The sequence below is a fragment of the Cyprinodon variegatus genome, unplaced genomic scaffold (assembly GCF_000732505.1).
Source record: "Cyprinodon variegatus isolate N-32 unplaced genomic scaffold, C_variegatus-1.0 Scaffold871, whole genome shotgun sequence".
NCBI classification, from domain to species: domain Eukaryota; kingdom Metazoa; phylum Chordata; class Actinopteri; order Cyprinodontiformes; family Cyprinodontidae; genus Cyprinodon; species Cyprinodon variegatus.
In genome coordinates this window covers 103,222-117,914 of record NW_015151324.1, presented here as the reverse complement: position 1 = coordinate 117,914, position 14,693 = coordinate 103,222, and the positions used below count along the sequence as shown (strand labels likewise).

The following is a 14,693-nucleotide window of genomic DNA, read 5'->3' as shown; positions in this document are numbered from 1 at the left end:
TCTGTCTGTCTGTCTGTCTGTCTGTCTGTCTTTTCATTTGTATTAAGATTGTTGTATTGAGACAAGTTGGATGATTCTATATTTTCAATTATGATTTCTATTGAAATGGTTTGAAGGTGGAGGAAGATTGGAAGGTGATATTTGTGAAAGAGTACTTTAAAGCTTTCCATTCTGACAACTGTAAGTTTTATAATTTTTGTCAAAGATAAAATAAAAACTGTAAGCTGAAGCAAAACTAGACAAAAGCCTAAGATCCTTTTCAAAATATAACATGGTATCTGCTCATGAAATATTTACATTCTCAACCCATGCAAAATATAGGACATTAAGATTACTTCAGAAGTTTAACCAACAAATTCTAGGATTGGGGCTTTGTATTATCTAAATCTTTGAATTATGTAAATCAGGAAAGTATTCTGGCTGATACCAGGGCGTTAATGTCATGTGAGGGGAAAAGAACAAAACAAACAAAAGGCATCCATTGCTGTTGCCAAACGACTATTCAAAAACAGTTGAGTCAAACTCACTTTATATCAGTGCACCTCGGATCCATCAAATCTTCATAATTCAATTTACAAAGCATCCACTACTCTGGTGTTAAGATTATAATCCTATTTATGTAGTATTTATGTAGTTGCAATAGCCACTGTGATAGCACTGTAGCACTATAGCAAGACAAAATAAATCTCATATGAAGATGTCAAAACTCAATTATAAAGAGCAACCCATATTTCCAGTTTATATGGTTTAAATGTTAAAAAATACATTTTATAGATGACTAACACTAAGTTGGATGAATATCCGAATTGCTTTGTTCTACTGCTCTGGAAGCCCCTGGGGATGCATTGGTGGAGTTTGCGCTTTAAAAAAATCCACATAATGTTAAGGAACCCTTTAAAAATGTGTAAATCCAGACTGTGGTCCGGATCATCACCAAAATTATATATGTTTCTAGGCTTGGTGGAAGATTCACACTAAATCTTGACACAACAAATTTTCCTTGTTGTTCTCCAGGTGAATGCAGCTTCACATTTCACCTCTCTCTTGCAAACATTTATACAAACAATGCTATAAAGTGTCGGACAAGTGTTCCTCAACTTGCTGCTTCTTGACTCTTCAACTCAGCATGGCAGACTTTGATTTTACCAATTGTGTGCTCTATGTAATGTAGAAAGCTGAACAACTGCACTGGCATCCCTGGGTCTACTAAGTTTACTACTATTTCTGCTAGTACCACCACCTGCTTCAGGAGCTGCCTCTGAATATTTGCTTTAAGCGCTACTTACATCTGTCCAGAACCCAGTTTTAGGAGTTATACACCAACCTCTAGTGAGTTTTAAACAGAAAAAAATCCTCCTCTCCTGTGAACCCTGTTACCCAATTCTGCAAGTCGCTGTTCACAAAAATGTAAATGCCCAATTTTTTCCATACGCATTGCTCAAAATGCGTCCTTGACATCCTTGACCACTAATTTGTTCCTTTAAGAGTCTTTTTATCAAGATATCAATTGCTCCGTTCGCCACATTCTTAAGCAGTGTGAAAGCACTTTAAGACACACCTGTGGTAAAATTTCTCATAGCACTGTGTACAGTACTTCCTCTGAAATCTTGCTAACCACCAAACCCATGCTACTGAGAACATTAGCACCTTGGTGGAGTAAGCAAATTAAGTCACTGCAGAAGGTTAAGATAAAAGATTACAAACAAGAACAGACTCTACAAAAATGTAACTTTGCTCAATACCAGTTTCGATAATTATATGCTCTGTTGTGGAGGGTTCAAAGCCACCTGCACGTGCACGTGCAAAAAGATGAGCACCCTGAGTTCTCAATTCTACTACTGTCGCCTCTGACTGTCTCATGTTTTGCATAAAACTGTTCCTATCCAATTTAAATGAAGATGGTTGCTGCAGAGCATCAGCACCATTATGAGCTTCTGAAAATATTTGTAGAACGTAAACTTCAGTATCCTGTGACAGGTTTGTCCCTGACTGTCACCTCTCCATCCAGCAAACGGTGCATAAACATTTATAGTCTGGAAGACTTTACTGCAATCATGCTCCAGAATTTCCTTGCTGCATCCAAGATAGATCTTGTTAGGGAAAATATTTTAATAGCAACATCCCAGATGTTTTCCGGCTGGTTCACCCATTTGTTATTTCTGGGCCATCACAAATGAACTGTTATGTGCAGAAGTGGCCTGGTTATAGCTGTAAATAAGATGGCCTATAATTAGAACTTAATATAAAAATGAAAAGCAAAACAAGAAAAGATGAAACAGAAGTAAAGAAAAAAAGTGATATTTTTCTTCCTTTTATTTTATACATACATTTTCTGAAAAGTTAAAGCCTATAAGCTACAATTATACATGATGTAGGCCTATCCTCTCTTCTACTATTACATGTAGTTCTTAAAGATATATTTACAAGTGAGGACTAATATTTATTTTTGATACTGTGTCAGTAACTTAGTAGCATGAAAACTATTTAACTTAGGGAAACAAATTGCTGCAATGCTTTGCCTATGTGTAACTATTTGATATATCTCTGCTATAGTATGTTCAAAATGATAACCTTATTGCCATTGCATTCAATATTAACAAATTAAATGAAATTGATTACATATTTAGAGCAGCCATACCATCATGGACACTGGCTGGTAAATTGACTAACACTGCTCCTCCTACAATAGTACCGTATATTCTGCTTTTTCAGATCAATCTTGCCCCCCCCATACAAACACACACATAAAGAAAATCACATCTCATCAGTCCTTCCTTTTCTCACATGGCATTGGGCTGCACACAAAGGCTTAAAATTGCCATGAAGAACACAACATAGGGTCTAATCTCTTCACTATGCCTTCATACCCTCTTGATACCAGTAGGATTGGAACTGATTGCATCTATTGGTAGCAAGTCTGATACACATAGATCCACCACACATCCAACCCACAGGATCCCATTAATGCATTGCTAAACCCAACCTGACTTTCTAGATACCTCCAGATGCTCCTCCCACAGCCCAAGCTGTTAGGTCGCAAAGTCTCTTTCTATAGTCCCCTTAGACAGGAATGTGTGCATGTTTGTTTTTACTATGTATTTCTATTTTGTCCTATGAAAGATTTGTGATTTACCTAAGGTGTACCATGTGTTTTGATATATCTCTTAATACATATCTATTATAAATTTCTGTTTTTTTGGGGGGTTTTTTTGTTTTTAAATGCCAAGATAATGACACCTAATAAATGCTTTATATCAAATAATTGTATAGTTTCTTTCCAAGTGGACAAGACTGTCAATGCATACATAATTAATGAAAGATTGCTTTGATCTGAACACTATGTTATATGATATTCTATTTAAAAATGTATTAAAAAAAACAATCTCACTTGATTTAGATTTAAGAACACAGCCACTGTTTTTTTTACCTATCGAATGTGTATGCAACAAGATTTTAATCAATGAAAGCTCCCAGAGTAGAAGATGAGAGGGGTTGAATAAGGATTAATGTAAGTTTTTCTGAAGTATGCTACATTCAATGCACCTCACAACACCATATATACAGTAGAGCCTAGGACAGTTTTTCTTTTTATATATATAATAATTTTTAATCTAATTATAATGTTGTGCTTTTTTCAGTTTTGCGCAGTTAATTTTTTTTCAGCATTTATTGTCATTACACTGTCACAAGTACAGAGCAATAAAATGAACTCTCTGCATTTAACCTATCCCCTTGGGGAGCAGTGGGGTGCCACTGTGCAGCGCCCGGGGAGCAGAGTGGGGTTGAGGGTCTTTTGCTCAGGGAGCCAGAGAGGGAGTCTCTGGGTGTGAGGCTTGAACTCAGAACCTCTGGATTCAAAGCACAATGCCCTAACCACTAGGCCAACACTCCCCCAATTGAATTACCACTGTGAATTTATCCACTTCTTTAATGGGAGGAAATTTACATTATGTAAACTTTCAAGCACAAATGTATTTCTAGTGCAGTTGGGTTATTGTAATACACTCAGAGCCATAATCAGATCCAATTACATACAGAACAATTTAATTCAGATTTTATGGTCTAAATCAGATTTTCATATTATTCAGTGCAGTTGTTTTCTGTTTATTGAGTGGCAGTTACTGCAAATGGGGTCTCTGACCAATATACTTGAAAAGGAATTATTAGAAGGTTAAGAGCATCAAAGCTGTCCCTCATTTCGTTGAAATCATTTTCAATGATTTCAATTCTGTACAGCTCTTTCGAAGTAAAGATTTAAGTAGAGGTAAGCTTCAGAGTGATAACATCCCATTTGATTCATATTGATTTGATGGCCCTACATTTGTGAACGCCTTATGAATTTCCTCTATTCTTTTTTGTCTAATATTGTGTCTCTACTGCTTTACATGCTGCTGGGACGATTTGTGCTAGTTCTTTTATTGATCTTCTCATATCTGTTATGATGCATAATCATGACATCAGCAAAGTACTTCACATATATAGAGGGCTGATTGAGTGTAAAGTACTTTACATCTATAGAGGGCTGAATGAGTGTAAACTACTTCAAATCTATGGAAAGCTGATTGAGCTTTTCAAGGTAAATATTGCCAGAATCAGTTATAGCAGCACTAATAGGTGAAAACCCACAAGAGATAACAAGGGGAAATCAAAGTGTGTGTGAGAAAACTATTGTAGTAATTCAAGAGTGTTTTATTGCAAATAAAGCTTAACGTGTCATTTTTATTTAAACGTCTCAGATGAGTTATTTTAGGTACATTTGTATTGTTGCATATAGTAAAAATGGTAATTGAACATTTACTACATAGTGCTAAAGAACACTTAAAGGTATTTGTAGATTAATGGATTGGCTTAAAGAAGGCTAGCTGTAATCAGTTCAAACCAATCTGTCATCAACCTTGTTACTTAAACTTTATGAAAGCAGATTATTAGTAGTTATTTTGTTTATCTCCAATATGTCAAAGCAGGGGAGACTGATCATTTTCATATGGTTCCCAATATTCAATGGGTTTAATAGGCAAATGTGGCTGATTAACCCAAAGAAAAGAAACTTTTATTGTCATGTTCAATGAAGAAATGTCTTTTTTTTTCTTTATACAATGATCACACGTCATCAAAAATTAATTTTCCTTATATTACTTCATGCTTTAGTTAAAATACAGGTAACATGGCAGTGGAATCTGCTGCTGGCAGTAAAGATGCTTGCTTTTCTTTTTACATGAAAAAATTGCCATTCTTTCCCTTTTTTAGCTATCTTGTCATATTTTAGACATAAGGGAGCTACAAAAAAGCTCCTTCAATTGTTTTCTTTTTGCTTCTCAGCAAATATTTAAGATATCAACTAATTAATAAAACTTCCCAAAACTTAACACATTATAGCCTATAGTGGAAAACATTTTGATTTAGCTTTTAAACTGGATTTCTGCGGGTTTACCTTGTTGTTGTTTGTCCCTTCTGCTATCGATCAAATGTATCTGACTAGCAAAGCTAACAAGCAAAGGTGGCTCCAAATTAACAACTGATTTTACCAGGACCCCACAGATTCTTCTATTTACTTCTCTTTGCTCTGCTGCTTAAAAAAAAAAAAAAAGATACCCCCTTAAATATTTTTCTCCAGAATTTGCATCTGGTATGTTAAGCAGGACGAAATTAAACATCCCAAATTAATCTGATAACTTCTCAGGCTTCCACCAGCTAGGATATACGATAGTTAATTGAAATTTCTATGCTACGGAAAAGAAGACAATGTCAGGAGTAAAGGAAACACTAAATTTTTGCCTGATCTTTATCTGACTAGTTGCATTAAGCTATATTGTGTTTTTTTGTTTTTTTTCTTGACAGTCTTTTGAGGTTTGCATATAAGACTAAGTAAAATACTATTTTTTTCAAATTTATTTTAAAAATGTACAACAAAATTTGAGTAAAGTGTTAACATTTTTAATGATGTAACCTTAAATTTATGTACAGGGTTGGATAAAGAGTTTTGTTAAAGCTGAAAGGCAACAAAAAAAGAGTTACAATTTGAGATCGAGACTAGCATATTAAGAGCCTGAGACCATGCAAAGATACTCAGACTGATTCTTTGCTGTTTATAATCTCACAAAGAATGATTTAAGAGTTCTCAAAATCAATTTACCCAGCAACAGTGACAGTTTCAGTTACTCAGTTATTCTTCAGCTGTATTTGGAAATTCAACGTCATAAACATAGATTTCCAATTTCAGGTCACAGAACTTCGTTTGATTAATTTGAAGCTGTGGATGCTCAGACACAATGACATGCATGAATAATAACTCAGGAAAGAGAATCCAGTCAGCCGTCATAAACTGACAAGTGGATCCTAATTAAATGCTTCTGCATAGTTCATAAATTCTTGATTTATACAACAGTCCCTTTCCTCAGAGACTGTTGGGGGTCTTTTACTTGCAGTGGATGTTGCTGCACTGCTTAAAGAGAGAGGGGAACAGTCCCTTCATTGCTGTTCGCTTGCTGAAGTGTATCAACCATTATCATAGAGAAGCAATAAAAAAGGAACTATGAGATATTGTTCATTTGGCCTCCATAAATAATCAAACAAAGTCATCCCACCACCAAAACCCATCCCCCATGCCCACCCTCGCCATCAACACTACTGCCATCCATCTGTCTAACCTGTGGCAAATCAAACACCTGCAACAGCATCCCCGCTTGCCACAGGAAATGGCCAGCAGTGAGTGTTTTATGAGAATGTGTGTCAGTACTGATGAGTTTATTACAATTTAGAGAGAGAGAAAAAAAAAACATGAATGTTAATTAGCAGATCAGGAAGGAACAGCAAACCACACTGGCAAAAACACTAGGGATGGGGGGCATACAAGCGACACTTTTGCTCTCTTATTTGCACCAGTAGGAATATTTTATACAGATCCACACAAATGTACTATATAACTACAGAGCACATGTACTTTCATAAACATTAAAAAGTAGGTAATATATATGCACAGCACATTTTAATCATGTGCACCCATCCTTTTCAGAATTTCAGGGCAGAGAAGTAAGATGAAGCCTCTCTGAATGACAAAGCACAAATAAGACCCGGAGCTCTCATCTGAGGATAAGTATTCTTCTTTACATCCCCTCCATTTGCCTAGGTTACACAGTTTTATTCCTCGCAATAATTTGCTTCTTGCCGATCCCTTGGCCCCACCACTGCACCATAATAAATCTGATCCAGTGACTCAGTGCTCAAAGCCCACCATAGAGACAGAGTACTTACCAGGACTGTCATGCAGAGAATTCTAATTCAGGCAGCTCCATGTTGCCAAGGAAATTCAAAATGCCTCCAAATGCATGGAGTCTGGGATGCAAGGATTCAGGCTAGACTAAGATGGGTAAGAGGAGTATACGCAGAGATGAGAATCGTCTAAGGGGCATTTGAGAAATGCCTTCGTCCTCTCCAGATGCGCTAAATCCGGCAGTACTGATAGGCTGACATGTAAACACACAGGCGGCTCTGCTTGCTCACACACGCTCACATACATGCTGCACCTAGCAGAGAAAAGAGAGGAAGAGGGAGGGCAGCTGATGAGAGGTGGAGGGAGGAGCTGCAGTGCACTGGGAAAATGAGAGCACTGGGAGAATAGGAGACACAGAGCACTGGAAGCTGAAAAGAGCAGAAGAAAAATGTTCTCTGATTGCAAAGGAGATCTTTGTTCTCGTTACTTTTCCAACTGAAGGTCTGCTTTGGGTGTTTTATTTAGATTCCAGCTGGTGTAGGAAAGATCAGGGGATCTATCGAACAAAATCCATTGCCTACCAGTTCACATTCCTCACAAAGGTGTGTATGTGCTTTTATAATGCATATAGATATGCAAATCCTTACAATCATATGCCAGAAGTCCACGCATCGGAAAAAAGGAATTTATAATAAAAAACAACAAAGTCATAATCAAGCAGAAAGAAGTACAGATTTGAATTTCTTTGGAGTAAATAAAGCAAATTTTCTGATGAATAATATTGTGGCTGCAAATAACAGGCAAACGAAGACAGTCTTGAAAAAAGGATAGATTGATTTTCTGTTTTTAAGATTTGTTGCCAGAGGATTATTGACATGCACCAGGAAGGAGAGGTAATAATCACATAAACTCAGCTTTGCTGCAAGGAGCGAAGTTTGGGGGAAGAGGAGCTCAGGTTTAACACTGGTAATAAATATGAGAAGCTGGCACATCCAGACAGTGGCAGTGCCAAGAAGGCCTCACAGTCAGGAAGTGTTTACAGGAGATTAGAAGGTGATAATTTACCTGAGGGGAGGAGGGCTCTTGGTCACGAAATGATGGGTAAAAAAAGCACTCCAAAGTAACAAACCATATGCTATATAAGATCACTCCTTATTACCTGTTAGTACAAATGTTGTTTTTCAGTTAAAAGCACTACTGGTGGTTCAAATAGGGTTTAACTGTCCTTGAATGCAACACTGAATTCCCAATGTCCCTGATACGACTATTGGTGTTAAATCGTTTTAAATGTTAAAGCTCTACAGGTTTTCGAGTCATGAAAATAAATAGGAGGATTTATAAGTGTGAATTAAAGTGAAGTGCACATTTACTTGCATATTTTGCAGTTGAAGGGATGCATTTTTAATTAGTCTTTAAAAATGGATAGCAAGTACTGTCAATAGGAAAGTCTATTTTTCTGTTTGACAAATAGCAGCATGTGAAGCAAGAGACAGCCAATGGTGACACAACTGTGCTAAACATAAAACATACAAGAGGGAAGAGAGTTTAGACAGGAGGAAAAAACGACGCACTCTGCACCCATACAACATAAAACAAACGTATGGCTCGTTTCAGCAACTACAAGCTAATCTAAAAGCAATGACTTATTCCCCATGTAAGAAATAAAGCTGGCTGAAAGGTGGTGTTGAAGGAATTAAGATGATGTTTGAGGGAAAAAAATCAAACCAGACATAAAGAAGGGTGAAGTAAATCAAATTTTTTTAAAGTGCTGAATGGTACAGCACCGACTATGGGCACTTAAAAAATGATTGAACAGCTGATTCATGACATGGCATTTACATTCAAAAGCGCTATGAATTTCCATCTCCTAGCAGAACCATGTGACTCGAAACCCATTTCTAGTGCCTGGATATGCATCCCAGAACCATAAGCTAGATTTTTTTTTTGTAATTAAGACACAAGAATATCTTTCTCTCTCCCTCCCTGTACATGTATGTGTATGTATATAGATAGATAGATAGATAGATAGATAGATAGATAGATAGATAGATAGATAGATAGATAGATAGATAGATAGATAGATAGATAGATGGGTGGATTGGTGGATGGAAATGGTGAATACCTACATAGATATAAGCAAACAGGTTTTGTGAAATGAATTAATATCTGTTATCATGGTAAACCATTAGTTCCACAGTTTTTTAGCATCTTCAAAAGTATTTTGACAGCAGGAGACAAACTGGCCCCTTACAAATATTNAGATAGATAGATACATACATACATACATACATACATACATACATACATACATACATACATACATACATACATACATACATACATACATAGATGGATATTTCATAAATTATCTAAACACATACAATTTGTCTCATAACAAGATATAACTAACCTTTCAGAAATTAAACAAATTTTCTATTAAACCAGAAGATAGTTAATTGAAATTTTCTCTTAGAAATATAGCTGCTTTTTGCAGGTGGCTTCTGAATTTAGAAGAAAATCTCCTGACAGGATGAGAATTATCACCAAGAGAAATGGCCACCCAGATGAAAGCATTGATCGATTGATTGATAGATCGATTGGTTGGTTGATTGGTTGATTGATTGGTTGATTGATCGACTGATTGGTTGATAGATTCATTCACTGACTGGCTGACTGACTGACTGATTGATATCTTGCCCAATGACTACTAAAAACAGACATACGCTGCACGGCATTTGAATCTTTGCACTCAGCTAAAGCTCAAACGTTACCACGAAACCTCAGGGTTTAAAAGTTAACAGCTCACGATGCATGTTCTTTCACTGTACGGCCAAAAGCTCTGATGCAATCTCACACTGCACATCCAGGAACCACACGTCTGACTCCTCAGCGAGAGATGGCGCTGGTTGGACTTGTCAATCTGGAAGAAGAAAAAGAAGATCACCCTTGTTTGCGCATGCAAAAGATTCTGGTAAATCGGCCTTATGCAGCAAGAGGCCAGATTCTTGGAGGCATTTTTTCCCCCTTTTTTTTAAACAAATTTTGATGAATTATTTTTTTACATTGTACGTGACTGACTGCTAAAGCCAACTTCACGTTTGTATCTTAAATAGCAGACTGTTTGCAACTGCTTAGTCTGATTTTCAAACACTTTTAAATGGGGTTGAATGTATATTCACATATTACTGAAGTAAAAGGCAGAAACTTTAATTGCCTGTTCAATGTTTAGGAGTAAATTTGAAACTATTTCCATTATTACTTTTTTTCTAATTTGTTCTTTTCTCATAAAGTATCTGCAGTGTTTTGGGGTTTTTTGTGTTATTATTGCTCCATGATATAAATTATGTGCCATATTATCTCTATTTGCAGAGATGAACGCTTGTCAGTTTGATGGTTACATCATATCTATGTTGCATTATGTGCTGAGAACAAAACCAAAGAAAAAGCCCTTAACTCTGTGTAGTCATCCAGGGAGCTTGCCATCGCCCATTACCCCCAGTAAACCCCCAAAAGTCTCCTCTAGAAGCACTGCAGACATTTGGTGTCAAAACAAGGAAAGCTGCTGCCATGTCTTTCAGTTCCCCAGTCAGCTAGCTATTCTCAAGATGAACAATTAACAATTTTATTAACATTTTAGTGGGACAGCTAAACTGCTTCAGTGCCACGGAGGTTTAAAAACATCTTCAACTAAGAAGTCATTTTTTTGTTAATTATCATAGATCTTTGAAAAATACATTCCATGGTTCCATTTTTCATAGTTTTTATAAAATCTGAATTTTATAGCAATGAGCTACATTATTGGAATCGATCATTTCACCTCACTTCATTCAAATACCAATAGAATTGAAGAGTTTCCTCCACTTAACCATAATTTACTTTTAACTATTTTTGGAACGTGTTCTTGAATTAATGTTTTTGAATACGCTGGAAAAATGCTGTCTTTAAAATTTTTTCGAATTTTTCTTGAATACTTGGTTGGCATTCCAACATTTGTTTTGTGTAAAAACCTAATTTTAAACCATTGTATTACCAGAGTAATATTGGATATCTAGATTTTCTTAGCTTATGCCTATTTTAGGTCAATCAGTCTTTGTCTTTACATATGACGGGGAAAAAAAGATGACTTTTTGCCCATACATCTTATCCAGTTTTAATTAACACAGACATTAAAACACTTTCTTGTTCTACCAATTTGATAGTCAAAGAAATGTCTTGAAGTCATTAAAACACCAAAAAATATTTCAGTAAATTGCCTCCATTTTTGAAATACATATCCATATTATTCAAATCAAAGACTATTACTTTTCAACTAAATTTTACTTCGTGGAAACATGTTTAAGGGTTTCATAAATGAATACACTATTAATAAAAAAAAATAAATACATAAAAAGGCAACATCTAAATTTGTAATTTATTTATAGATCATGTTTAAAAAATATATTAAAAACTTATTCTAAAGAAAGAAAACAACAGCAGTTTATTATGTACTAAACTGTAGCATGTGAGTTATTTACGTATGTAGTATGTATATTATTTCTTCAAATGCTAAAAACTAAATATTATGCAAAAGGGTATACCTTAAAAATATGTATATTAAATAAATCTACACATAGAGCATAGGTTCTGTTTATGTTTAATATTGACTGGAAGAAAGAGCCTTAAAACATCAAAGCGTTCTTTTGATGCTTTAATGAAAGCAAGTTGGAATTTGTCTTTTTCAGCCTTTTTCATTTCCATGAGTATGACCACTGTAAGCCCTTAGCTGCCAACCAAAAAATAATAAATTAAATCTAAATATCTGTGCAGTGCTTTACTCACATTCACTAATGTGTTTATTGCTTTCAGCTGAGGAAAAACTTTACCCACCAGATGGTTTATTAAAAAAAAACAAGATGCAAGTGGAAACTGCTCATTAGAGATGGTGGACACTAAAAGAACCATGGTCAATAATTTAAAAGAATGTTATGTTTAACTCTCTAAAACCATCCTTACTGGAAAAAAAATGACTCACTATGATTCTGTTTTTTTGTCCTGACAAAAGTTTGCCCTCCAAATCTAAAATAACCAAAGTGGCTTGAGGAAGTATTTATACCCTATTCACTTCTACATAATATTAGTAAACAAAAAAATATTTGTTCTGTAACAAATTTCTGCAGCCTTCACAGAAATGCTGTATTCAATATTAGATCAAATGACACACAGGTGGACTCGATATACCGGTAATGTACTTATTCCTCTAGAATCTGATTAAAGGGAATCAGATTACACATACGAATGATAATCTTTTCAGACTTACATTTGTAACTCTGTACAACAAAATTGTCATCGATGTTGATTGATTTTATCCACTGTGAATGCAGACGCATTACTAGGTTTAAAGGACAGGAGGGCTTTGTTCTCTGGTGATACACAGGATAAAAGCACCTTGAGCAGTTGGCACAACATTCTTTAAACAGCTAAAAAAAAAAAAATGAAAAGCTGCTTTTCCAGTTATTGAACAAATCTACCAGATGTACCTTACTGTGTAAATGTTTTAAGCAACCATAACATTTTTAATACAATACAAGAACACAGGAAGTAAGTAAACCTCTTTGTCCCTCAGCATCTCCTCCGGCCTGATCCGTTCAAATATTTTGAAGCAGGCTAATCCCATGGCTATCTCTCACACAACACAGTACATTTCTGTCCACAAATACTGTACATCTCTTGGCTATTTCCACTTTCTAATCATTTCCCTCTCACATAAAAACTCATACAGTAGTTTATAAGTTTGATATTGTGCACATTCATGTTTCGTATATTCAGATCAAGTTCCAAAACTTTACACATGTGTCTGGAGATCAGTTCCTATCCTGTGAAATACTATCTACCAGGGGTCATAAACCTTTTTGAATCTGAGAGCTGGTTCAGGAGCACCGAGTCACACAAAGGAATACTTTAAACTAAATTTTTAAGTCCTGCAGAGTGTACCTTCAACCAAAATTAAGATCAATATAAGGCTTGTCAAAGGAATAGTTTCAGGATTTTACCCTTGGAAGAGAGAAGGACATAATTTAACAAATATGACTTTCGTTCTTTCTTTATTCTTTGCAGCTTTTGAAAGTCATTTAAAATCAGATTATTTTGTGAAAAATGTAACTGGATATGCTCCATTCTAAATCCCATGATATACGATTAGAGAACGATATATACGAAGAGAACTATACCCCAAATGTTAGATTAGGGAGTTTTTTGGATTACTTTTTTATTTAATACTGTTGTTACACACTAAAGGTAATACAGATTCAATAACAATAAATAAATCTCTTAAAGCTTAATTTTGAAGCAATATCAGATGGATCTTGGATAAATATAATTATTTTCATGCAGTCACTCTCATTAGGGTCTTGCAGGTTGGTAACACTTTCTTTAGATTCACCTTTCAGGCGAGGTCTCTCTCCTCCTCTGTCCTTATCTCTACTGAGCAATAGTGATGGTAAAGTGATTGTTTGTGTATTATCATCATCTACTGATAACAATCCAACATCACATTGATTATTTCAGCTCCTGTTTTCATGGTGCGCTAATGTTTAAAGAAAGAAAATGCTGATATTCCTTCCCAAAAGATGGTAAAAGAATGCACACTTGACTTTATAAACAAACAGGACCTTCACAATAATTTCAGATTAACTAGTAGCTAAAGTAGCAGTGATTTATAGCAGGAGCCTAACTCTTCTTCTTCATGCTCCAGCCAATCACAGTCACATCCTCTTCAGTCAACCATTCCATGAGGTTCTGGTTAATTTTCGCCTTTCACAGACTCTCCTGGTCCTCAGCTGAGCGTCGACACCCCCCACCCCCACCCCATCCCACCTCCTCCATCATGCTCACGAGCTCCTTCTGGCTTCCTTCTCCTCTGGCCTCCGTTTCACCATCAGTGTCTGGATCCTGGGGGAAGACATATCTAATCCTGATCTCACAATGATCCTAGGATCTCATCCACGTTCACAGCTTCCATGTCTTCTGCTGGGGCCAGAGAACAAAAAAACTGACAAATCATCAATAAATCGCTCTAATTGCTACTTTTCTTGTGTGTGTGAGTCTCTCCAAATTTAAGTCGTTTGTTAAACAGTGAGAACTTGGTTCACTTATCAAATGGAAATGTATGCTGCCAGCTAAACAGTTGTTACTGCCAGTAGTAATGACAGACACTTAATGTCTTTAAAAAAACATGTATATCCAACCTGAATCTTTCTCATATTCTTGCTGCTGCAATCGGCCCGGGCTGTGCGGCAACCAACAAGCAAGATCACAAATGTCAAATGGATTCAAAGTGATGCCAACAGACTCGTTATGAACAAGTGGAATAACCTTACTGATGGGGCTCCTTACACTATGAAATAAAGGGAAACTGACAGACATGTAATCATAGTGGAGTTACCAATGATAGGGTACAGGATTATTCATTCAAACTCACATTCTGATCACATTCTGATTAATTCAT

General features: G+C 35.9%; 1 protein-coding gene across 1 annotated transcript in view; it reads right to left on the bottom strand.

Annotated features, from left to right (window-relative positions):
- Nucleotides 1-7,511, bottom strand: part of LOC107099442 (leucine-rich repeat and immunoglobulin-like domain-containing nogo receptor-interacting protein 1-B) — an 18,404-nt gene extending 10,893 nt beyond the window's left edge. The window contains exon 1 of the mRNA XM_015397562.1: nt 7,252-7,511. Within this exon, the coding sequence (XP_015253048.1) occupies nt 7,252-7,263 (12 nt within the window). The 5' untranslated portion in view covers nt 7,264-7,511. The remainder of the gene's footprint in view (nt 1-7,251) is intronic.
- Nucleotides 7,512-14,693: the final 7,182 nt, after the last annotated feature.